General features: G+C 39.3%; 1 protein-coding gene across 7 annotated transcripts in view; it reads left to right on the top strand.

The window, feature by feature from the left end:
• The first annotated feature begins 2,655 nt into the window (after window positions 1-2,655).
• KLF5 (KLF transcription factor 5) overlaps window positions 2,656-26,635 on the top strand; it is a 67,352-nt gene continuing 43,372 nt past the window's right edge. For 4 of the 7 annotated variants that reach the window (XR_014256051.1, XR_014256052.1, XR_014256053.1 and 1 more), the window contains exons 1-4: window positions 2,656-6,812; window positions 9,200-10,073; window positions 11,068-11,127; window positions 26,374-26,607. Coding sequence is in view for 2 of the 7 variants with exons in the window: in XM_082434871.1 (XP_082290997.1) it covers window positions 6,561-6,812; window positions 9,200-10,073; window positions 11,068-11,127; window positions 22,174-22,352 (1,365 nt within the window). In the remaining 5 variants the exon portion in view is untranslated. Of the gene's footprint in view, window positions 6,813-9,199; window positions 10,074-11,067; window positions 11,128-13,387; window positions 15,959-22,173; window positions 24,012-26,373; window positions 26,608-26,635 lie in introns of those variants that run through there. The other 3 variants (XR_014256050.1, XM_082434872.1, XM_082434871.1) reach the window with 3 other exon arrangements.

The raw sequence follows: 26,635 nt of genomic DNA, 5'->3' as shown, positions 1-26,635 counted from the left end.
ACCATTTGTGTCCTGCAGGGACATGCGATTTTGTAGGGGGAGACGGATTCAAGGCAGATGGTTAGGAGTGCTTTACTGGGGATACAAAGCTAATGGGAAGGAGAAGAAACCAAAAGAGTGTAATTTTTACTGTGGTATATGGAGTGACGTTGGGAGAGAGGTGGGATTTTAGCTGGGCTTGTGATTTATGGTATATGTAGTCAAAGACAGACATTGGAGGGAATGGGAGTGGCATTTGGGAAATGACAAATTAGCCCTATGGTTAGAGCCTAAGGTTCCTGGGAGAAGAGGCAGGGAGGCGTAGGGAGATTCCAGGCTGGAAAGATCGGCTGGGGTTGGCTCAACGTCCCAAACTGAAGAGTTTGGACTCCAATTTACTGAGAAGCAAGAAACATATTTGGGGGGGGGGGGTGGTTACCTGCCAGATAATGCTTAGGGCAGGGACTGTATCCTACCCATCTTTATATTTCCAAGGCCTACAGCAGTGCTCAGCACACTAAGGATGTTCAATAAATGTTTTCAGGCACCAGTGATGTGCTGGATGATTTAGAATAGGGGTGTGTGTGTGTGTGTGTGTGTGTGTGTGTGTGTGTATGTGTGTATGTTTTACTTGTGGGTTGAGGTCATGATGGGAGGGTGGAGAAGGGGCATGTGGGCCCTTAACTCTGAAAGCAGCTCTCTATTGACTTGTTTATAGAAAAATGTTTAAAATATTAAGTTCCTAGACCACCACCAACATGCTCCCCTGACTTTAATTTTCAATTCCCAGAAAGCAAGTTTGGGAATTACTTTTGAACAACTTTAGGAGAACAAGCCTCTCAGAGAGAATATAGTAAAGACATCCCATTAGAAACCATTTTACTCTATATCGCCTTTATGAATATTTTAGAATTTAAAAAACTCCAAAAATGGGAATTCCCTGGCAGTCCAGTGGTTAGGACTCATCGCTTTCAATGCGGTGGCCCTGGGATTGGTCGGGGAACTGAGATCCCACAAACCCTGAGGCGTGACCGGAGGGAAAAAAAAAAACCCACAAAAAACACAAACAGCCCTTAAGAGATGCATATGAACTTTAAGAGTCTATGCATTTTGTCAAAACACTGTAAATAACCTAGTTCATTTAATAGGGGAAAACAAAGCAAGAACGTAAAATGAGATACCCAAAATAACTTTGAGTATAAATCATTGCAGAAGTCTTGTTGATCACTTAAGAAATAAATTAAAGCATATTTATATTTAAAACATTCCCAGGTTATCCCTTTCCAAACTTCAAACCTTGTAATCTCTCTTCAGCTTGTTTACTCTGCAGTGAATGCTGACAATCTACTGGCTTGGTTAAGAAGGTTTACATATTTTCCCAGCACGGGGTGTCGGCAAGTTGTGGCTATATTTGGTGCTCTCAAATGGAAAATCATTTGATCTTCACCTACAGTTCCAATAAACCCTTAACTGTATAGAGGTAACATTTATGTATGTTTTTTATTAAAAACATTTATTCTGGTTACAAATGGAATATGTGGCAAATGTGAAAAATTTAGAAACTATTCAAAAGTATAAAGCAATGTAAAACCACCCATCATTTGACCATCCAATGAGAGCCACCAAAATACATACGTGTTTTGTATTTTCTTTTCATCTTTGGGCCTGTGTTTATAAAAACCTCTTAGCTTTGTTTTACTTCACATGTCGTGAGTATTTTCCCATGTGACTAAATATCCTTTAATAATATGAATATGGTAGTAGATTCAGTGGCTGCTCTTGAACTACTCTCCTATTGTTGGATACCTGGGTTCTTTTCAGTGTATAATGTAATATATTTCCCAGAGGGGGAATTATCTATTGTTTTAAACGTTATTTACACTTTAGCCTTCTTCTACTAATTGTCAAACTGTCCTCTTCAATATTTACAGAAGTTTACACAACCATCACCAGTGGATAGACGTGAAGGCATGAAGAGCCAGCATTGGGCTTAGCGCTATCCTTACACATTTCATTCACAAATTAACCTCCAAAGGCGTATTTTCTTGTGCCCCGTGCACAGTTCACTTGAGCATTCAGTAGGAGTGCCTCACAGCCTAGGACCATTAGTGCTTTTGTCATCACATGAACAGCAATTGGCTCAAAACACTGCTCATTGTGATGCTGGTGATGAAGCCTCCTTAGTGTTCTAAAAGATTGTTTGGTGTAACTACTTCAGTTCAGGATTTTTCTCTTGACCTTTCCTAACATGTTGAGAGTCAGAATTCAAATACTGTACAGTTTAAGCTACAGTATGCCTGGCCCTGGCCTGCAACTTGGTTCAAGGCATTTATAGTTGTCTGCTTATTATACTAACAAGGTGGAAAAAGCAATCCCAGTACACCCAAAAGGTAAAATACTGTTTTTTGTATATTACTAGAGTTTTAAAAATAGGATAAATTATAGTACATTTAGGAATAAGTGCACATTGAGAGTTTTATGAGATATTTCAGGAAGAACACATTTAAATCCAAACTTAAATATAAAATTTAATTTCTTAAGGACTGGGGTTGAGATAGTAAAAAAATAGAATATGAAGCTTTTTTCTTGACATCACTTTAATTTATACAAAAAGAAGTCTATAATCCTATTTAAATTACATACTGTTTCATCACAAAAGGAGAGGACATCTTTTCTCGTGTGTCTTAATTTTTTGAGTCAAAATGGTTTGAATTTTGACTAATCTCATTTGAAGCTTCTGTTTCTTGTGTTCTTTTCTCAATGGCATTTTTTTCTTTTTATGTGGGGCTACAAGCAGTTGCCATTAATGAATAGAAAAGATTAAAAGTGTGAAATAAAGGACAATAATTCTGTCTTACGTTCCTACTGATACAGAGTCTAACACTAGGTGGATAATTAATGATTATCAAAAAAGTCACTTTAAATTGAATAATCTTACCCTAGAGGAGAATTTACTCCCTTATTAAAAAAAAAAAGAAAAAGATTTTTATTCTTTGTCGTGCTTTTTCTATGGCCCAATATCACTCGGAAATTTGACTTTGATTTTACTGAGTTGCAATATTCCATGAATAGTTTCCGAAGTGAATAAAATGTTGTCAAAAATACTCTAGATCCCTTAATTTCAAGCCCTCCGTGACGTGTCGGCCAAACAACTGAGTACAGATATTTCTTTTGCCGTGTCTTCCTATGAACATTGCCCTAGTGATAGCTTCATATTTCTCTCATCTCATCATTCAGAAGCTATTTATCCATTTTTTTCCACTGCCTCCTTCAAACCTCCCCCTCCCCCATCGTTGAATGCCTATTCAGCCTCCACACATTCAGGCGTATTTATTCCCGTAAAGATAGTGACACTTAGGGTTTATTCTAAGACTAAATCTGTGTTGCCCAGTGACTAAGGACTTAAGCATGCACACTGCTTCTGTGCTTACCCTCCCACCTAACTTGACTACTCAACTTTTCTTCTTTCTTTCCCTCCGAATGCTCTGTTTTGGCACAGTTCAGTTAACACACCACTGCCAGGCCACTAATTGATTTTTGAAACCTGACATTTGTTTTTTGTTTTCTCCTATCTTCCCTCATGGTACAGCACTACTAAGCAGGAAGGAATGCAAAGAACTAGAAAGTTCAAAGTAATTGAGTATCTGTCCATTCACACTGTCTGGCTTCACGCCAATGCAGAACCTGGAACATTTGAAAAATATTTATCAAGTTTTAACCCTTTTGGCTAAGTCAGTGAAGCAGGTTTTCAGCTGGGGCATTTGTGTTTACAGCAACAGCAAGTGAGCCTGGTTGAACATGTCTTTTATATGTTCAGAACCGCATGGCAAATGTCTCAGAAAAGGATTTCTTTCCAATTTCCGTACTATTGTACAGTGCTAAGCTAGTTATTTTCTGTGAGACTGCAGAGCTGGGTATTTCAGAGAAACTATTACTTAAAAGTGGCAGCCCTATTTCATGAACCCTTATGTCAGGAATGAAATTTAAATAAATGCTACTGTATTTGAGCAAAAAAGATTGTATTCAGCTTTTCTGCTGTAAATATGTTTCGAGCCCAACCATAGCGAGGTTCATATCTGCATTCATTAAGAAAAGTGGAAATATGAAAAAAAATTTAAAGGACTATAAAAATGTTTTATTAAAAGTTTATCAAATAGGTTTTTTTTTTTTGCATTGGAAACGCTTTTGTAAATGAAAGCATGTTAAAAAATGGTGTGAAATGTAGAAATATTTCCAGTAAAATAACTGGATTTTATTGCAGCGAAAGCTTAGGTTGAAATAACAGGCCATCAACGCTCTGGTTAAAAAAAAAAAAAAAAAAGAGAGAGACAAAAGGAAAGGTCTAGATAGGTTTAAAAGCAAATTAAAATATAAATAGATACCAACTTGTATTAAATCTAAGTTAGATTTAAAGTTAAAAAGAATACAAAATTCTATTGAGTTATCTATATCACACAGGTTTGATCATGTTATCAGCATTAAGTACTAAAAATTATGCAAGGTTCAATTTTTTTTAAAGTTACATTAAATCCCATACCAATTCTATAATCTGTTTCTAAATTATTTAATTATATAATTGGGTTCAATATCAGAGAAAATCAGGGCGGCTTTTTAAAGGCGAAGGTGGATGGTGTGAGATTGCTTAGAAAAAAATTTGCCAAAACGCATTAAATAATACTTTGGTAACATGAAAGTAGTCGTCAACCATTCTCTGAAATCAGTGATCACAGCTCTAAAAATGAATCATTAACAAGAACGGAATGAAAAGGAGAAAAAATATATTTTACAGCATAATTTTATGTTTTCTAATAATAAATAAACACCTGTAACACTTTGTGTATATAAACTTTTTTAATCTACACACTGAAACGAGATTCCTATCTTTGTTAGATTCACTTCTTGAAGAGAACATTTTCCTAAGAACTCTTTTTTTGTAAAAGCTGCCTTACTGTGAAGTGATGTCGTATATGTAAAAATGTCTAATGGTATAGTGTGCTGTCACCGTATATACACATATGTAGTAATATTCCAGGCATTTTTATTTCAGTGTATTGTTATGGCTTCCCAATAAGCCAGATAAAAATCATGTACAAGAACATTAAGGATTAAGGAAAGTGCTTTCCTTAGGTGATTGCTGGCAAAAATTCACCTTCCCATTATAACGCAGTCAATGGACAGTGATATATTTTGGCTATTACTTTCCTACAAATTTGGATTCCCAGTTTTCAGAGCTGCTGCCTGTCTAACGTTTGTGGCTTCTTCGATTGTCTTTTCGTAGGAGTAGGTGCCATGGTGAAAGGTAAATGTGCTACGTTTCTGTTTTGTAAATATTAAACTCCACTTTTTGAACACACAGGGGTAGCAAAAATAAGTCAAAGATGTAATGTCTATTTAAATACGTTTCATCTAGTCGTCAGTGCTTAAATTAGATTGCATGCTTTGGCTAGAATCAACAGTGTAAATATTAAAAACTTCAAAATTCATATGACCCATCCCCCTCCTCTCCATACACGGATACGAGGTTGAAACGTGTGTGAAAACTACTCCTACCCATTTAAATACTGTAGGAAAAAAAAAAACCAAGCTTTTATGTAAGGACTTAAAAAAATACTTGCCATTAAAACTTTTATTCAGGACATTCCAAATTTGCTTTGCTAAATGGATATATTCAGTGCTAAAGATACACAGACACAAGAGCTGTTTTTAAATTTATCACACCGCCCCTAGTTCTGCGCTAAAGAAAGTACATTTTGTATATTTAAAAATACACGCTCATTAAACAAAACTCTCCAAAACCCTAGCGCCCGCACCTAGCTGCCTTCTAGGTTTCAGCTTGTGAGTTTCAGGTCCTTGCACAACACCTAAGACCTGCAAAACTCTTTTTTCTCTCTAATCCTGGCAGAGAACAGTCCGTAGAGATCTCCCTCCACGTCTCCACCCGAATTCCCTCTCTTCCCCAGATTCCACCAGCTTCTTTCCTTCCTCCGCCCCCAGCTCCGCCAGCCCAATCTGTCAGAGAAGTTGTGTACAAACTGCGCGGCCGCCCTGCGCGCGAAGCTCGTGGCCCGAGAGGGGTGCGGTCCGCCCGGCGGAGGCGGAGCTCTGGGCAAGCTTCTCCTTTCTCATAGGCTAGTCGCTCCGGCCCGGCCGGCCTCGGGGCCTCGGGATTCGCCGGAGCGCTGCCAGTCTTGCCGGCGGGCCCCGCCCCCCCAGAGTTGGGTAAAATAGAGGCGGGCGTCAAGTGTCAGTAGTCGCGGGGCAGGTACGCGCGCTAGCAGCTCGCTCGGGGACACCGGCAGTGGCGGGAGCGGGCTCCGGGGGAGCGAGGGAGCGTGGTGGGGCGGGGCGGGAGAAAGTGGTCGCCCGGAGGACATCGGCGTTCACGCGAGGCGGAGCGGAAGAGTTTGGGTTTTCGTGCGCGCCTTCAAAAACCGCGCCTGCTGTGAGCTGAGGGGTCCGCCCGGAGCCTCCCCTCCTCCGCCCGCCGCCCCGCGCCGAGCTCGCCGGCCCGAGCCAGCGTGGGCGACGTGGGAAGCTCGCTCAACCCGCACCCCGCGCCCGGAGCCGACCCCCGAGTTCCCATGGCTACGCGGGTGCTGACCATGAGCGCCCGCCTGGGACCCATGCCCCAGCCGCCGGCCCCGCAGGACGAGCCCGTGTTCGCTCAGCTCAAGCCCGTGCTGGGCGCCGCGAACCCGGCCCGCGACGCGGCGCTCTTCCCCGGCGACGAGCTGAAGCATTCGCATCACCACCCGCAGGCGCAGCCCGCGCCGCCGCAGCCGGCGCCGCCGCCCGCCGCCGGCCCGAGACTGCCAGCCGAGGAGCTGGTCCAGGTAGGAAGAGCTGCTCCCCTCCCTCCTCCTCCCTCCCGGGACTCGGGCGTGTCCCGCCGCTGCGACGCGCGGGCGACAGGGGCCGCTCCAGGCTGGGGCGCGCGTCGGGGCTCACCGCGGCCCGGGTCTGTGGGGCAGCCCCGCCCTGCCCTCCTGGCCGGGCAGTCGCTTTTCGCCGGGAGAAGGTGGGGGGACCTGAAGGGGAGGGTCCAAGGGGAATCTGCCCTGGCAGCTCTGTCCGGGAAAGATTAAGGAGGGAACTGGTGCTCACGCGCACCTTAGTTGTTTTTCTTCCACTCGGGGGATGAAACCTCGTACCTCACGCCCTACTTCGCTTCGATTCCGCGTGTCCTCTTAATCCCGCCTCCTGCCGCTGCCCCGGCCTTGGACTCCCCCCCCCCTACCCACCCTCGTCCCACGCCGTCCCGGGTTCAGTGGAAACGCAAATCGGGGTGCTGGAGGCAGGCCTCTCGGGGTGCTAGTTTCATATCCCTTGGTGCAACCTGCTTTAGACGCTATCGTAGGGCTGCCTTTGGGAAACGGGAGTTGGAAAAGCTAAGGTGGTGTTGGAGCGCTTATTTTTCCTTAAAAAGAAAGACAAAGAAAGACCGGGGGGTGTTGGTTTCTTCATGTGCGCGTAAATTTCCTCCTGGAGCCTCGATGAAAGCTGGCAGTTGGCTTTTACACTTGCCCGGCAGCCGAATTAGAGCAACCGCCTGTTTCTTTCGCCCACGCAGGGAGTCATATAGCCCAGAAAAAACTTCCCGGGACTTTTAGCCTGTCCCAAGGAAAAAAAAAAAAAAAAAAATTGGAAACATACCCACATGCAAACAGCTGGAAGAGCTAAAATCAGAAACCACTAACCACCATGGGAGCGAAGTGCACGAAAGGGTTTAGTTCGGTTTATTTCAAGACGCCTCATTTAATAGCCCCTTGGTACACTGTGTATTTGCTACCCAGCTCCTGCTCCGGGGGGTCTGCGAGTGTCGCGCTGCTGTGAAAGGGCAGTGGCATTTGTCAGAGAAATGACTCACAAGACCAGAGCGTTAATTTTTATTTTTAAATCGTGTCTATGCGGGAAACACGGTCTGTATCCACACCGAATGATTCGGGGTCTGATTTGAAACACTTGAAATTAAGTAGTAGCAAAAAATGACTGTATTATTCACTGGTTAGGATGCCGCGGTTGATCGTTCTATGAGCATCTAGTTTGGGGTGTTTTGTGTGTGTTTGTGTCTTTTTTCTGTTGAAATTTCCTTTCAATGTAAAAAATTGTAGAAGTTTATGTTATACCAGGAAAGACGATAGCTGTAAAAGACGGAGGAGACCAGTTACAAGCTGGGTTGTGTCCTAAAAAAAAAAAAAAAATGACCATTTTAAAATGATTTGGTTATTTGTCAGTTTGCTGCTTAGAAGACACAAGAGAATAAGGATGACTGAGCTTTTTACAGAGTGAGGGGGAATGTAGCATTGGCCCACTGAGGAGAACATGATAAATCTTTGGCTGATGACTGACTGTGCTGGCGACAGGCAGCCTCTCCCCACCCACGGGCCCCTTAGCACCACTCTACCAAGGGAATGGTTTTCCCCTAGGTAATTAAAGATCTGTTTTAGATAGGGATATGAATAGGAACATTTCATTATCATATTAACCAATTACAGAATCTGCTGATTAAAATCAACATTTAGATCAAATGGTGAAGGGTGAAGTTGGTTTGTTCTTTCAGTGGATACTGTGTTTTGCTCAAGACATTGTATTTAAGTTTCCACTGGACTTATAAAATGGAAAAGGCACTGAAATAGCCAAGGAATATGTTTTATATTAAATATTTTAGCAATATCTACCCAAGCAAAAAAAAAAAAAAAAGAGAGAGAGAGAGAGAAACTTTGCAATATTATGGTTGAGGTTTGCTGGGTTTTTTTTTTTCTTTGTTTTAAACACTGAATTTACCTGTATGACATGAACAGAATCAAGGTAGTTTGGCCATATTACGATACTGTATTTCAGTTGCAAACTTAAATGTAATGGGGCAGGGAACCCTGCTTGTACGTGAGTGATGATAAAGTATACTTTATTATTGCATCAGAAAGGAATATTTTTTCTGTTTGCTTCCTTTTTCTTCTTGGTTTGTCTCTTTCACTTTTTATCTGGGGTTGATTGGGGGCTATTTTACCAAATACTTGGTAAACACAGTTTCGTAAGTTTTTGGTGAACCATTTTGTTACACAATTGACAAATAAACCTGATATGTTTATAAGCAACACTTAGGAGTTTGCCTTAGTACTTTTCATAAGGATTGTTGGGGGAATTTTTAGTAAGCACAGTTTGTCCTTCCTGAGATGATGAATTGGGTGGATTATACATGTTTGTATCTCTTCTTTTTTAGACAAGATGTGAAATGGAGAAGTATCTGACACCTCAGCTTCCTCCAGTTTCTATAATTCCAGAGCATAAAAAGTATAGACGAGACAGTGCCTCAGTCGTAGACCAGTTCTTCACTGACAGTGAAGGGTTACCTTACAGTATCAACATGAATGTCTTCCTCCCCGACATCACTCACCTGAGAACTGGCCTCTACAAATCCCAGAGACCGTGCGTAACACACATCAAGACAGAACCTGTTACCATTTTCAGCCACCAGAGTGAAACGACAGCCCCTCCTCCGGCCCCGACCCAGGCCCTCCCTGAGTTCACCAGTATATTCAGCTCCCACCAGACCGCAGCTCCAGAGGTGAACAATATTTTCATCAAACAAGAACTTCCTACACCAGACCTTCATCTGTCTGTCCCTCCCCAGCAGGGCCACCTGTACCAGCTCCTGAATACACCGGATCTAGATATGCCCAGTTCTACAAACCAGACAGCAGTGATGGACACTCTTAACGTTTCAGTGTCGGCCGCCATGGCGGGTCTTAACACTCACACCTCTGCCGTCCCGCAGACTGCCATGAAGCAATTCCAGAGCATGCCCCCTTGCACATACCCCATGCCAAGTCAGTTTCTTTCCCAGCAGGCCACTTACTTCCCCCCATCACCACCAAGCTCAGAGCCTGGAAGTCCAGATAGACAAGCAGAGATGCTCCAGAATTTAACCCCACCTCCATCCTATGCTGCTACAATTGCTTCTAAACTGGCAATTCATAATCCAAATTTACCTGCCACCCTGCCAGTTGCTTCGCAAAACATCCAGCCTGTCAGATACAATAGAAGGAGTAACCCCGATTTGGAGAAACGACGCATCCACTACTGCGATTATCCGGGTATGTGATCCCACCTGGTTGAAGCATCGATAACGTGTATTTAGTGTGTGTTTGTGTGTGCCTTTTTACACGGGAGAGTAGTGCTTGACGGTAAAAAAAAAAAAATTCACCTACTCTGTTCTTGTCGCATCACAGTCTCTGTGCCTTACCCAAGTTTGTAACCGTTTAGTTACCTAGTGTTTATGTGATGTGTTAAGAAGTCTGGAATATTTGGATAAAAAAGGTTACTTTGGACTTTTTTCTCTTTAATATTATATACGTTAGAGTCTTGCTACGTTTTCTTTGTTTACCATAGCAATCTAAATTGGAGTTCTTAATTCTACATTAAGTACCCTTAAAAGGGATTACTTAAGTAAGGTAGGGGAAAATAAGGGGTGGGAATGAAGAGTCGGTTGCTACAAGACAGAACTGTCTACAGAATAGATTTCAAGGTTGGTTCTGATAGCATGTGAACATACGCTCATTCTTGAATGAGATACGTGGCCCAAAATATAAATTGATGACGGTTATGAATAAATCTGCAAGTTGCTGGCATAAGCTAGTTTATGATTAATACAGGGTATAATTTATTATACATGATATGGCATGACATACTAAATGAAAAAACAAGAAATGTGGGAGTACAGAAAATTGCAGTCATCTTGGATAATAGTTTAACATTGTCAGCTCTAGAGCCATTAAAATTTTTTAAATCACTGAAGTATGTGTTACTAGTATAAAGCACCTACTGGTATAAACACAAATTTCCCATTTGTAGCTTGGCTTGATTGCCTGCTCTCTTTCTGGTAAAGTGATACATAAAGCAAATCACGTTATACATTTAATCAGGTAGTAGGGGAGTATGCTTTAAGACATCTCTTAAAATTGAAGTTTCAAATACCTCCTTGCGTGAGAGATTTCTTCTTTAAAGCCAGATTTTAAACACTGAATCATCAAATGTAAAGATTGCAAAAGGATCTCCAGAATGACACGCTGTTCTTCTCCTTTATTTTAGGCTGCACAAAAGTTTATACAAAATCTTCTCATTTAAAAGCTCATCTGAGGACTCATACTGGTATGTTAATTTTCTTGTTAATTCTGTGAGTTGTGTAAACGGTATTAAGTGGTATTCACCCTTTAAAAGCCAACATGTGGTTTGATCTCTTCTTTCTTCTGTCAACTTTTATTTTCTAATGGCCTACCTTTTCAGCACTGGCTTGGCTCAAAATTCAGTTCAGTGAAAAAGTTTGGTTCCAGGAAGGCTGACGTTCCCTCACTAAGGCCTTGCCCTGTCACCTCACATAGAATTAATTGCTCGCAAACATAAACAACGATGTTTACTAATGGATTTTAAAACTTTAATGGCACTGCGATTCCTATCTTGAAGGAAAAAAATGTAACTCATTTTCTCCCTCCGCAGCAAATCAGTTGGCTTCTATAAAACTATATCAAACACTAAAACCTTTTCTATTCAGCATGTAAAGCATAACTGCTGAATACATTATCTTTAGTTTCACCTTAACCTAAAATATCTGCGTTTAGCATGTTTTCCGTGCTTGGTGAAAGGTAGGGTCGAAATTGCAGAGTATTAAAATCAGGCAAAACTGGGGTCGTGGTTTAAAAGTTACTCTACTTCCTACCCCAGCCCGTATTACATCGGAGAGACTTTATCCTTATTCTAGCTTATATCTTATCTATGTTTAACATGTTTAGCCCCTATAATTTTATGAATACATATCTTGTCAGATCTATACAGTCATTTTAAAATGCTTTTTCATTTTAAAACTTTACATCAGAACTCATTTGAGGATGAAACTAGGTGGCAAGCTGTAAAAGCCTCCAAGTACCCAAAGTATTTGCAGATATATAGGTGGTTACTGTGATTTTCTTAAAAGGATAGCCCTAAAGGGAGGAACCTATACAAAGTGATGGTGTTTTTTTTTTTTTCTCTCAGTAAATGCAGCTTTAATCTAAAGTTCAGAGAATAAGTTTGCTAATAAAAGCAATGACCTAGCAAAATGTTTTATTCCATCATTGCTATGGAAACCAAAGTATTCAACAGTTCCTTTGAATGGGTTGTTGGATTAGTGTGAGGACTTGAATCTCCCCAGGCTAGATGTTACTATGGAAATTGAGTTTTGATAAATGAAACAGTTATCTCTTAACTGCTGCATTAAAAAGTAAAAGCCTTTGAACAAAGGTCAGTGCTGGGATAGAGCTCTAAGAGGAATATGGCTGCAGACATTTTGTGTGCACTTAGGAAGTATTGCTTGATATCCCAGTGATAAACACTACTTCTTCAAATCTAAATAGCGTTGGCGACAATGTGGTAGATTCCAGGACTTTCTGAGAAATTGCTTTTAAAGAAAAGACATCTCATGTATTTATCAGTGAAACCAATGGGTTAATTCGGCCCAAAGTTTTTAGATAGAGACAAATTGATTATGTAAAAGGAAAGATCCTACCTCAGCAGCCCAAAGTAGAAGTTATATTTATAGTTAACAGCCATTAGGCATATAAACTCAATCTGAAGTTTTCAGAATACATATGACAAGGCCATGAAAACATTCCCTATAGAAATACTAAACTATCCCTTATGTGTTATATATTAAGGAAACATTGAAAATGGGTTTTTACTTGAATTTTGATTAAGGAGAAGAGGAAATAACTTCGAAACTTTTGAACGATTTTTTTTTTTTCCTTTGAAAGTCCTTGAAACAGGAGATAGAAAGGAGGGAACACGTTTCTCCTGAGGTTAAAGTCTCCTAATAAAAGAGGAGGGCGATACTATATAGCGATGTAATCAACTGCTTATTGCAGGGATGTAGTCAGAGCATATCTAAATGGCCTTGCAACCCCTGTCAGGGTTTAGTGCTCTGAATGCTTATACCTAGGATTCTGGAACTTGACCTGCTGGCAGAGAAATTTAATAGTGGGTTGTCTTAACAATGCTCGTACTTAAAAAAACAAAAAACAACTGAAAAGAAGACGTAGGTCTAGTTTGGGTCCCATGCATCGACTTTTTCACCAGATCATAAATGTGTGGCCATCGACATCTGATGAGTGAGACCCTGTAATCCAGTTTAATAAAGTTTTGTTTGATAGCCTTTCAGATGCCTTGGGGAGGGTTTGTAGCAGACTTGTTCATCTGGCTAAACCCGTTCTTGGGTAATCATAGAGCATTGAGGTTGTTTTCTCCTCATTTCTAGTTTCTAGACAATGCCTTTGAAAATTACCTGTGCTCTCTCATTGCGTCCTCCCCACCCTGCCTGTTGTTTTTTAATGAATGTCTCTGAAGCCAGCAAAATCTTTTTTTTCTTCTTCTTCCTTTAAAGGCCCAGGTACTTCTAAGTAACTGCTCTCATGTGATAGATTTTTGTTTCCTTTCTGTCTCCCGCCCACCCCCTGCCCACCTCCCCTGACAATTTGTTAGGGGACTTTAAAAACAATTTGTATGGGAAGGTCGATCTTGTTTTTGGTTTCAAAAATAAAAAATAACTTTTTAAACGATTGCCATTTTGCAGGCAGAATGTGAAGGACCCTAGGATTTCTTTGGAATATAATTGTGATTGCTTTAAAATGTCAAGTTACCTTATGTTTTAAAAATGATTTAAGCAATTAAAACAGCCTATGCCTGAGTTCTATTTAATTGCATATTCTGGGTTTTTAGATAGCAAATGCTTCTTGACTTACAAATTGAAAATAAGGAAATAGTCCTTCCAAAACAAGACCTTTTTAAAAAAATTTGGGATGAAAGAGTAGAAAATAATCAGTTTCTTGAACCAGAAGTCTCATAGCATTCAAGTTTTTCTAAGTTTATACACTTTGATTTCTTTATTCAGAAAGAATATGCAGATAATAAAGAGTTCTATCTTTATATGGGTAGACAAAATACCTGAAACGGATGTTTCCTCTATTCTAGGAAAAAAATATTTCACTTAAAAACATGCTACGTCTTTGTATACATGTGGTACCATACTTATAAGCCTATAGGGGTACCCTTAAACGTGTGTAGGGGTGTTTGTGTGTTATTTGTAGTGTGTGTATATACATGTCATGCCTCTGGTTAGAAATAATTATGGCTGCTTCTAGGCGACTGTCAGGAAGTGTATATTTCCAAATAAAATTATTTGCGCTTTTCACAGCATTTAAATTCAAACATTCTACTGAAATTTGTGTAAGCCTCCTGACGTGTACAAGGGGCTTTATTTACCCATTGCCATCATTTGAAAGCTGCTCCCAAGCACCTTTTTAAAAAAGAGATTCACATACCATTCTGCCCTTACAAATCAAGGTGACTGTTAAACTGATTCATAAATCAAAAAGAATATTCTACTGCAACCAGCAGTATAGTTGTTTCTGCTCATACATCTTACTGTCTTTAATTTCGTAGTGAAGATTTTAAAAACTTCTGAGCACAGGCTTGGGGCCAAAATATAGGAAAAAGTTAAGACTATATATAACAAAGAAAAATTTGCAAGAAACTGAAAAAATTTCTCATCATCTGATACTGGTTTCTTGGTATGCCTAAGAGTACCATAAGTTAAAATGCTGCTTTTACATTGAGTGTGGAAATTTCTTTGAAAATTGTGTTTACACATTAGTAAAAAGTACTTACTTTCCAAAGAAAGAGTTCTGAAAAAGTAAATAGTGAACTCTGAATACAAATGTTTGAAATCTGAGTAGTTTTAGTCTCATGTATGGCTGTGCACTTAACCCTAGAGTATATACTAAAGCAGTTGGGAAAAGAGGGTATGGTAACATTTTAAGGTCATTGGTCAGCTGCCTGCAGCAGGGCAGAAAATGAGCATTTGTGCAGAGTCTGAGCAGCGCACGCTCTGGGCTCCGGTATCCCTTAGACCCGGACTCTGCACGGGCTGCTACGTGTGGACTAAGTGATCCCAGAATGCCTTGCCCCGGGTTGACAAGAAAAGGACCATTGGAAACACCCCACAAAAGAAAATGGAAGCATAAATAACATAACAACACGAAATGGACTGCGGGTAAAGCACTGTCCTGTTAGAATCTCACAGTGAGCTGTATTTGGGATTCCTTGTTTAAGAAGGAATTTCACAGTAAGCCTTGGAAAGATTTTGAGCCCAAGCCTACTTGTAAAGGGACTAAATTCCTTCGTTCTGCCTTACTTGCTCTGTAGAACACTTTCTTTTCTAATGGCATTTATATTAAGATGTTACCATGTATACTCTTAAAATACAGAATCTCTGCTAGAGGTTTATTGCTAAGCATTGATTTTAGTTTCAGTTTGGGTACTAAAAAATCCTTAGGTATAAATTCCTGTCTAGTTCCTTGCTCTACACTTATTATCCATGAAATATATTAGATATGGATTTTTATTTTAAAATACTGACCATGTTGATAATAAAGGTATTTTGATTTGTAGCACTTCCCCACAAATAGAAAACATTCATAATGTTCTGAGCATGAGTTACTCCTTTTGTGGAACTGTGGGAAGTAGTAAAACACTTAAAAAATACAGGAAGGACTTCATTTCCTTAGAAAATGATTTAGAGCTGAAATCGGCATATGATTGTATATATGGCCTTAGTGGAGATCATGCAGTTTGGATCTAGAGATCAATATTGGTTAAATGTGTAACCTGTGTTATTGGTAAAGGTGAAGAAGTTTTGCAGGATGAAATTATTTAGTACTCAGTGATTTTTTTGAGTCTGTATTTGAAAACTATGCAGGAAAAAGTATCACATTTAGCCTGTGTTATATGTTACTAGTTAAACATTCTTAAATTATTTTTGTTTGCAGCTTTGAAATTTATTTTCTATATTGACAATTTCAAGTTAATGTAAAAAAAAAAAATAGTGGCTTAAAGAGATTCTCTGGTTCAGACCCCTGGAAAGGTATTTATGAGCGTGAAAGCTTAGAAACAATTTCTTTTTTCTTTTTTTCTTTTTTTTTTTTTAACAATTTCTTTTTAATGACTCACTGGGAGGATTAAACTTTGCTTCTGGGACTTGTTCTTTCATCCGAAAAACATTTACATAGGAAATTGATTAAACATTGTTTTGAGATGATAAAGCTTATGGAAGGTTAAGAAGTATAATTTGATTAAAGTAAACGTTTTTGACTGATCTTGTGGAGGATCCAAAGAGAATCTCTTCTTCCTTTTGTTTTTATAAATTAGTGGGAGAAGGTGGTTCATAGATGGATTAAATAGAATTGCTGAAGTTGAGACAGAAACAGTTAGCTGTGAAGGTAGTGAGAATGTAGTTTTTTTAAAAGTAATGGTTTAATCACCAAAGGTTTTTACTTTGGCAGCTATTTTTAGTTTTATAGAATGTAGTAGTTGCTGACTTGATGACCTACATCTTTTCAGGTGAAAGATTAGAAACAAAGTAATGTCCTACTTCAGTAAGTGTCTCTGTAGTAGGATTCCTATTCTGTCAGCCTGTATTATTTATATTCAAGGATCTTTAACAACTCTGATTAAGGGTGAGTTACTGTTTTAGAAGTACACCATAGGTAGCATTCATTTAAAAACATCAGGGTGAAAGAAAATACTTTTGACTACTTTATAAATATAAACCTTTAAGAGTTGGGAAGAATCTGCAGGTCAAGGTAACCACGTTAAGTGCAAATCAAAGGAAAGGATATCTAGTACTCATTCAGTGCTAGAAAAATGAAAACATAAGAATTTTTCTATTTTCGTTAAAAAGGAGAAGGTAAAGTATTTCACCAAGACTTTGCTTTTTTAAAAAAAAATTCGGTTTGGGCTCTTATTACAAGAAGGTGAATCTGAATGTTGTCTTTTTGTCAGGAGACTCAGGAATTGGTATTTCATTAACACTATCGATGATAGAGGTTGTTTTTGTCCAGAACACTTAGGAGAAGTAGCAGAGAGGAGCTTAGGTGCCTAGAGATTGGTCCTGCTGGGGTAGAGATATCCTGTCACCCAGGATATCACGCCCACCCCTGTCCCCTTCAGGTGTGGCAGTTCCCTGGCTGCCTTTGGCCAGCACTAGGGGCTCCACAACTGCTTGGTTTTCATCAAATCCAGTCCAGTTCTGGAAAAGAAAGCTCATTTACATAGTTGATTTATCCTTGGACAACTTCGGGATGGATAATCAACTGATTCTGAACAAGTCCTTCTGAGGAGGCTAAAAGTACGGCTTTCGCCTAAATGTACCTTTAGTCAGATTACACTCGGTGGCCCTCAGCAAAACAGGACCAGGCAAAGCCCTGCTGCAGGTGGGGTCATGGAAAAAAAGACACAGTATGGTGGTCTCACACTAGATGCTTTCCTGTCTCTTACACCTTCCCTCCTTTTTGTGACTGAAAATTCCCAAGTCGGTCAGCCTTGGGCCGGACGTGATTAACCAAAGGTGCACGAGGAGAAGTCAGGCAAGAGAAGACAGTCTCTGCCTTTGAGGGACTTTCACGGCTAGTTAAGGAGGCAAAAATACAGCTATTTGAAGCCTTCCTTCAGCAATATCTGTGCCAGTGTAAATCAGTCATTTAAATCACATTGAAGTGATGATGGGGATATAGAGAAGTGGAATGATTTCTCTTGGACCGTTCAGAGGTTTTCTAGAAGGAATCAGGTGAGTCCGATTTTAAAGATAAACACACAGGGAGAAAGAAGGGAATTTCTTAATATATCCTTTTAATTAGCCTCCTTAAAGTGAGTACATTATTGACAGGGATACTATATCTAGTAAACATTAGGTGCGTTTTGCAAATACTGGTAATACAGATCTTTGAAATGAACTGCCTACCCTTCTGTTGCCAGGTGTAGGAGATGTTCTGCAATGACCTTTAGTAAAAAGATTTTTAATGGAAAATTACTGACGTAGATGTATACAAATACGAATTAATGAGCCCAAAGTGTCTTGCTTTATCTGTTTTTTAAGATACCCAACATTTCCCTATGAGTTTCTTTAATCTTGGGATTAAAGCTTCTTTTTTTTTTGTCCTTTTATTAGAATAATGTATACTGTTTCAGCTCTAAATTCCTTAAGTCACTAATGATGGGAAAAGATCTAATTATTCTTGAATTGCATGAAAGTATTTTCCTCCTGAAATAAGAGCTCATTTTGAGCATCAAGGACTCAAGTTCTAAGAATTAAGCTTAAGTATTGACTATTGAAATAATTTTATTCCACTTTAACAGTCAAAATAGAATATGGATGTTAAGCTCTTTGAGGCCGGAGACCAAGTCTTATTCGTTGTGTTTTGCAAGTCGCTTGGTACAGGTTGCACTCATCAGTACAGGTTATACTCTCCTTGACTAAACATTGACTTTAATTTTGATGATTTTGGGCCTCTATCAAATATAATTGATTGGATTTATTTTTTAGCCATCAGGAAGGAAACCAGGTACACAAATTTGCTGTAACAAAAAAGTTAACCTAAAATAACTATTGTAAGATAAATATTGCCATCTGTGATATTTTTCTTTTGTTAGAAGAATCTGTGTAGAACATTCTAGGGAAAGGCCTTGGTGTGAGTCTTTTGAATATGTTCAGCAGAGCAGAGAAACTTTTCCCATTCTATTGTGGCAGATTCAAAAGTCATTTCTTAATCTATTCAACAGAAGAAAAAACATCGCTAAAGACTTTTCAAATACTTCACAGACATGTTCTGCTAACCCACTGAAGTTCCTTTAGCCTGGGGTAAAAGAGAGCCATCATTAGGTGATATTTGGGGATTGTCAGTCCCAGCATAGAACAGCTGTCAGGACTCCACAGGTCCTGAAAAGCAGGTCTCCCCCCCACCGAGGGATGGCTCAGTCAGGGTGTGTCCTGTGCTTCAGACAGTCTGGGATTTCAGGCCTGCTCTCAGTCCGTTAAGCTAGTCATTAACTGACCTTCACAAGTGGCTTCAGAATCTTTAAATAAAGGTGAACAGTATCCTTGTGTTCCTTAAATCATTCATATATAGAGCGTGTATTGGTGTTTGCTAATGGAGGATGTAAGCAGGACATGGAGGAAAAGTGGCAGGCCAGGCTTCTGAACGTGGAGCTCATCATTTTGCTTCTGACTCCTGGAGGTGTTGTGCTTGTAAATGAAATACAAGTACCTGAGTTGGGAGTATGCGCTCAGTGTCTGTTTCTGCCTACTCCCTCCTTCTACTGGTAATGTTTTTGCTTAACATTAATTGACTTCATCAGTATGGACCCATATGTATGTTTAACTTAACAATTTTTTAAAAGATCAGGGATTTCTAGTAAAATAGTCCTAGTAATTTTAAAAGAGAATGAGAAAGTACATACTTTATTTGAGATAATTGAAGCTTGTTTTACATGCTGTACAGATTTGTCACTTTTTTTTTTTTTTTGCCTTTGGAAAGTTTCACATTAACAGCATGAGAACTTAAAAATACAGTTGATGTTGAAAGAGCTTAACTAAATATTTTAAATTGGTGGTATTGGAAAGAGATTCTGTAAAAATCCAATTAAACTTTTGAAAGCTCTATCTTGTTGAAATAACTTAAAGGAAGTTAGTTTGGTTTCCCAGAAGTACTATGCATAGTGTTTCTGGCTGAGGAAGAAAGGCCTGCATCTGCTATTTGGCCAGAAATTGGGTACCAGTTTCCTCTACAATGTTTTACTTGAGCCGTGTTGACACTTGAACAAATCCCGTAGAAACTGCCTCAAGTGGGGAATAGTTGTCCTTGCTTTTATGGTAAAGCCCTGGCCCCATAACTAACGTCCAGACAGTGGTAGTATTCTTGGCTGAATAATCTATAGATACATATAAAATTGAGAGCAAAACCCCAAATGTTTTAGGAATTTTCATGGCTACCGTTTTTCAACCAATCAGTAAAGTAAACTTTTAAAAATACTGATGCAGTTTATTGCTTCCTAGCCAGTAAAAATAGTGAACAAAAAGAGTCTAGTGTCCCTTGTTTCTTAAATAAACTTTGAAAATTCAGTTCTCTTGCCATTTAATTATTCAATTCAAAAGACTAGAATGACTTCTTTTAAAATTGGGGCACTTTAGGAATTTTTTTCCTTGCCTCAGACATCAGAAATAGCTTTCTCTTCCCATTAAATGACAGTAAAGGATTTAAACAACATGTTTGTTTTTGTGATTTATTTTTCACGAGGAACAAAAACAAACACTTGTGTGCAAAAGGTTAATTTTTTCTGTTTGATTTACATCGACAAGAGTGATAGCTACATTTACAACTGGCATTAAGACGTTTCTATGTATTAAACAGATTACATGTGAATATAAGTGAAAGAAAAGTGGTTTATTTCTTGTTACTCAAAAGGTTTAAGTATATTAGCTTAAATTCTTTGAATTTACTCTGAGGGGGAAAAAAAAACCACTTCAGGTATTGAGGTGTGCATTTTTTTAAATGGAGCAGTAGGAACCTAAAAGGGACTTAAAAACACAAAAAATATTTGTGTCTTGGCTCAGAGGCAGAGAGGAGAGGAGAGGGGAAGGGTGGCTAAGGGGTGCACACCGCAGGAGTTGAAAGAGAAATCTCCTGGGGAGTAACTGGTACAAAATTCAAAGGGCTGCCCTGGCCCTTCCATCTTTGTCCTTAATGGGATTTTGTTTAGGAGTCAAGAGTGGTTATCAGGACAGCAAAAATACATTAACCACGAGCTGTGGAAATCTCAGTTGATGTGAACAATGTCTTTTAAAATTTGGACTCAGTTGAGTAATCTTACAACTTCCTGAATATGATCCTGCTAAATCAGGCAGAAAGGTAGTTGGATTTCATTGCAGTACTAAGTAACCAGTGTTCAAAGCACCTCTTCCCTTGCAGAAGAAAACGTTTTTAAGGAATTTAGGAGTTTGAATATTCAGAGTTTTAAAATGCTATCCATATAAAACTCAGCAGTAAGCCAGCAGTACTTTAATATGCAAATAGACTTCACAAACTCTATTCTTAAACGAACTCATGGAAAATTATAACAAAATAAAGCAAAAATATAGGAACTACTAGTGAATGCCCAGTGAGAAGTTCTTAGGTTTAGGGATTTATTTAGAGGAATACATGATCTTAATTAAATAGGATTAATTAATTCTAAAACTGGGAGTTACGACTGCCTTATAAATAGCAAGTAGTTTTTTTTCCAAAGGTGACCTTAATTTTATTTGTATATCAAAAATATGCAATGATGCAGGGCAATTGCATGAAGTCAGAAGCTGGTCTGGAGTGAAGGGTAGCAAAGGCCTTTGACAGACCATCTGGGAGTTTCTTTGGGTGCCACTGTAGGCAGAATCCTTTTGGGCTGCCGATATTGAGTAGTTTTGAAAGATTAGCAACCAGCAAACTTTAGACAACATTAAGAATAATACACATTGCAGGGGGTAGGGCAGCGGCTCAGATATCAATTCACTATTTAAGTGAAGAGAGCTGTGAAAGAACAGGAAGATTGAATTAGAGGCTTTTCTATGTTACACATACAAGCTCCATGAGGTCAGGCATTTTTGTTTTATCCTAAGCATTCAGGACGGTGCCTGGCATATAATATGCATTTGGCACGTCGTTGATGGAATGAATTTTGCTTTTTGGCGCAATACATTGCAAAGGAAAATTAAATGCATTTATCAGCAAATGTTAGAATTATTATGGCTGTTTCATGACCCTTCACCAAAGTGAAGTTATCGGTACCAGACTTTCTGATCTGGTTGAGGAATTATTAAATAGCAAATGCATAAAGCTTTAGCACCATTCAACTTTCATCTCTTTCTAGCTTTGCTTTGCTTCAGTCTGAAAAACGGGAAGGTGTGTATGTACGTGTACTGGAGTGAATTTCAAAGAGCCAGTGCCCAGTCGTCCATTTTGGAAAGCCATGTGTTCAAGCAAACTGGCTTACGTGCTGGAAGTTTCAGTGTGGCTAATTCAGAAACTTTTAGGACCACTTCGTTGAAGTAAGGGATCTCAGTTGTGGTCCATTAAGTTTCTAGTATTGGTGAACAGAATACTTTTTCTCTCTGTAATTAAGTGCTCTTCTGCAAAACAGTGACTCTGCGCTCGATGACGCGAGGGGTTTTTAGTTCATCAGGGAATTCACACACTTCCCCCCCCTCGGAGCATGAGTGTGAGAGAAATGCCTTAGCAGGCAGCGCTGCCTGTGTCCGTGTTGCGAGCTACCCCTTCACCTCCTCCTCTTGGTCCCTTGGCGCAGGTGAGAAGCCGTACAAGTGCACCTGGGAAGGCTGCGACTGGAGGTTCGCGCGCTCGGACGAGCTGACCCGGCACTACCGCAAGCACACGGGGGCCAAGCCCTTCCAGTGCGGCGTGTGCAACCGCAGCTTCTCCCGCTCGGACCACCTGGCCCTGCACATGAAGAGGCACCAGAACTGAGCTGCCGCCGCCGCCGCCCACGTGTCGCCTGCCGCCGCTCCTCCGCCCGCTTGGCAAAACTCTAAACTGCAGACTTAACTGTATAGAGAAAAATGAAAACGAAAACAAAAGACTGGAAATGTATATTTTGTATATTTGAGAAAACAGGGAATACATTGTATTAATACCAAAGTGTTTGGTCCTTTTCAGAATCTGGAATGCTTGCTGTAACCTGGCTTCACCCAGGCAGATGCCAATCATCTCAGACAGGCAGCCTCATCTCAGTGCGGATTGGGGGTGCAGGGTGTGTTTGCAGTGTTCTTCCCAAAGCACCACCGTTTAATGTGACAGTGTTGAGTAAACAAGTCAGTTGGCAGGCACAGGAAGTCGGCCGGATTGTGTGTCAAGATGTTACTTGACATCAGAGGAGTTTTTTCAATACTAGGTAATTCTCTAGAGGTGCGCAGCATACCTGGCAATTCCAAATAGCCATTGAACAAATGTGGTTTTTTTTTTGTTTTTTTTTTTAAATATGAGTTGCCTATATTTGCTATTCGAAATTTTGTAAATATGCAAATCAGCTTTATAGGTTTATTACACGTTTTCTAAGATTCTTTTGGGGAAAAAAATCATAAATAATTCTTTTGAAAATAACCATGAATACATTGACAGTTAGAACCTGTGGTAAGATACCTTTTAAAACCTTACCAAATTCATTTCTCTAGGGGGAAGGAATAATAATCATTCAAATGAACTTCAGAAGCAGATTTCATGCACTGATTAAAATCAGATTGTTTATTTTAAATATGAGCGACATTTTGTATTAATTCTGAACTCAAGAGCTAAAAAGATAGTTACCGATATTCAGAAATTAAACCTCTTACAATAAGCTGAACAGTATCATTTTTTAAAAAGACGGACTTATGTAGTTTTCACATGGCCATGTTGAGTTTATGATGTAGTTTTCATACATGGAAACATGGAATTTATGATGCAGGTTTCATATATCGAGATGTTTGCTCGTGCAGTACAGTTGGTTAAATGCCAGTTTATGTGGACTTTGCATGTAATATACAGTGAGACACAGTAATTTTACCTAAATTACAGTGCAGTTTAGTTAATCTATATTGTTAATACTGACTCAGTGTCTGCCTTTAATTATAAATGACATGTTGAAAACTTAAGGAAGTAAATGCTACACATATGCAATATAAAATAGTAATGTGACACCAATGCTGTCAACCAAAGGGCAGAATGAATAAGCAAAATGCCAAAAGCGGTCTTAATTGAAATGAAAATTTAATTTTGTTTTTAAAATATTGTTTATCTTTATTTATTTTGTGGTAATATAGTAAATTTTTTAGAAAATTTTTCATAACTTGATAAATTATAGTTTTGTTTGTTAGAAAAGTTGCTCTTAAAAACGTGTAAATAGATGACAAACGGTGTAAATATTTTGTAAGAGGCTTCAAAATGTTTATACGTGGAAACATACCTACAAGAAAAGCATAAGTTGGTTGCTGTTTTGCTTCTTTTTCCCTCTTATTTTTGTATTGTGGTCATTTCCTATGCAAATAATGGAGCAAACAGCTGTATAGTTGTAGAATTTTTTGAGAGAATGAGATGTTTATATATATAAATGACAAATTTTTTTGGAAAATAAAAAGTGCCTAAAAGATTCATGTTGTGCCTTCCTTTTTAGCAAAAGCAATGAACAAATTCCTTTCTCATAACTATATAAAAGGGTCTGTTTTATGTGGGCAGTTAATAAAAAAACAATTCCCACTTTGAACCAGTATCTACTTTTGTTTAAGACAAAAGAGAAGAATTTGTTTTTACAATATCGGAGGTATAAAGGGAGGCATACTTCATGAATGCTTATGTCTTTACACAGACACATAGATTGACTTTACCTTTTCAAGATCATTAGTTGAAGACACTGTGGAGCTCATTTGTATATATCCTAGTTTTGTCAGAGGTAAACAAAACAAGAATTGGGGTTTTAACTTTTTCTTCCTTTTTAAAAGAGAAAAAGAGGGAATTTCCAGGTGGTCCAGTGGTTAGGACTCCGCCCTCCCACTGCAGGGGCCCAGGTTGGGGCCTGGGTTCGATCCCTGGTTGGGAAACTAAGATCCCGCAAACCGAGCGGCATGGCCAAAAAAACACTGAGATGATTTTAACCACTAACAACAGTACACCTTGGTTTCTAATGTCATCTCCAATAAAAAGAGCCAAGAGTTGCTCGGAGAAATGGCTGATTTCTGGGACTAGGGTAGGAAGCATACAGGGATGCCTGGAGTATCTTAACAGCGTTGGAAAGTAAGCAATTAAAAAAAAATTCCAGGACTTCTCTGGGGGTCCAGCGGGTAAGGCCCTGCGCTCCCAATGCAGGGGTCCTGGGTTTGATCCCTGGTCAGGGAATGAGATCCCCAGTGCCGCAACTAAAGAGTACACGTGCCACAACTAAAAGATCCCCCTGCTGCAACTAAGACCCGGCACAGCCTAAATAAATGTTAAAAAAAAATTCCCACAGTGACGCTGGAATGTCAGAGCAACAGTATAAAATAGGATTGGATTATAACCCAAAGTATAAAATACCCGTGAGTCCATGCTAATATAAATGATTGAAAAAATAGGAAAGAGATCTGCAGAAGAATTCCAAACAGTTTTTGTAGATCCTCCAACCTCAGAGGTAGAACATAAGTCCCCCGCTCGCTTTAAGTGCAGGTTGCACAAAGTGACTTTATTCCCAAGAGTACGATATGGCCAGGAGGGGAGGGAGGATCCCTTTACACTTAGAGAAGCCTGCCGGACACCCTCAGCAGGTGATCAAGGTCCTGGTCAACAGCATAAGTCATGTTCATAGTATATGCTCTTGGTTTGATGTTATGAAAATGGAACTTTGCCTCTGTGGTGTTCCTCCTAAAAACACATAAGCCCAGTCTAATCGTGAGAAAGACATTGGACATCCCAATTGAGGGACATTATACAAAATATCAACCAGTAAAAACTCCAGGTCATGAAAAACAAGAAAAATGTGAGAAGCTGTCACAGCCAAGAGAAGCCTAAGGAGACATGACCAAATGTAATGTAAACGAAATGGGATTCTGGAACAGAGAAAGGACGTTAGGGGAAAACTGAGGCAATCTGAATAAAGTATGGAATAGAGGAAAATGGGGGTGGGGTATACGGGAACTGTGTATTATCTTTGTAGTAGTTTGATAAATCTAAAGCTTCTAAATCTAAAGTTTAGAGCATCTTTATTCCTGTCCTGCCGCTAGCAATTATACTCCAATAAAGATGTAAAAATAAATAAATAAAGTTTAGAGCAGAAGTTAGAGTGAAAGTTTAAAGTTTAGAGTGAAGGAAAAGAATCAGTATCACTATTATATATTTTCAATAAGTGGGAAAATCCCTGATGAGAAAATAAAGTGAAATTGCAGTTACATAATTTGGCATCCTAAGTTTATTCAGCCTCTCTCATTATTGGACCCCTCATTCTTCCCTGTCATTCAAGTAACAGCTAGCTCAAGAATACCACACATTCATTCCCTAGCCAGAACCTCATTTTTTCATGGGTGAAAAACATAATTTCTTTGGCTTAAATTTATTTCTAGACATTGAGATAGAAAGTGAGGCTACCAGGTTTCTGAAGCAAAGACAATTCTATGTCTAATGACAAATCAGACATGGGTCAGTATTCCACTGATAATTTTAAGAATTAAGTTTTCTTGTGCGTAGAAACCTTCACTCTTGCTTTGGTTCCCGGCACTTAATTGTATACAGCTCCCTAACACTTCAATGCCATTTTACTCCAGATTACAGAGCACAGCTGTTTCTAGTCTCTCTCCCTTTCTTTATTCTCCTTTTCTCCCTTGTGTAGGCTGCTCTTTCTCCTCTCTTGCCAGCTACCTGTTCACATCCTTGTCGGCCACAGCTCAGTTCAGATCCTCAGTGGAACTTCTTTTGCATTTGGAGACATCATGACACTTCAGCATTTGAATATTTTCCAACTTCTGTCATATATGTTTTTCCTCCTCAGATTGTCAGCTCTTTGGAAGAAACGCCACTTCTCAGATTGCCTTTGTATTCCTGCTCTTTTTGATTGATAAAGCAGATGTCAAAAATAACTTTATGGTGCTGTGTGAATTGGCTTAAGCCCTGCAGGGGTTGAATCCGTCTGATGTTCACCAAATTTCCTGTTCATGTTGCCCTGTTGATACAGCATTGGTGCTGGATTCTTGATAAGGTGTGTGACTGAAACTGTGATTATAAGGTGAGCAAGCAGATAATACCTTGTGAAT

This window comes from Balaenoptera physalus (genome assembly GCF_965194825.1).
Source record: "Balaenoptera physalus genome assembly, chromosome: 18".
NCBI classification, from domain to species: domain Eukaryota; kingdom Metazoa; phylum Chordata; class Mammalia; order Artiodactyla; family Balaenopteridae; genus Balaenoptera; species Balaenoptera physalus.
Note: the sequence above shows the minus strand (reverse complement) of the source record. Positions and strands in the feature narration are given on the sequence as shown.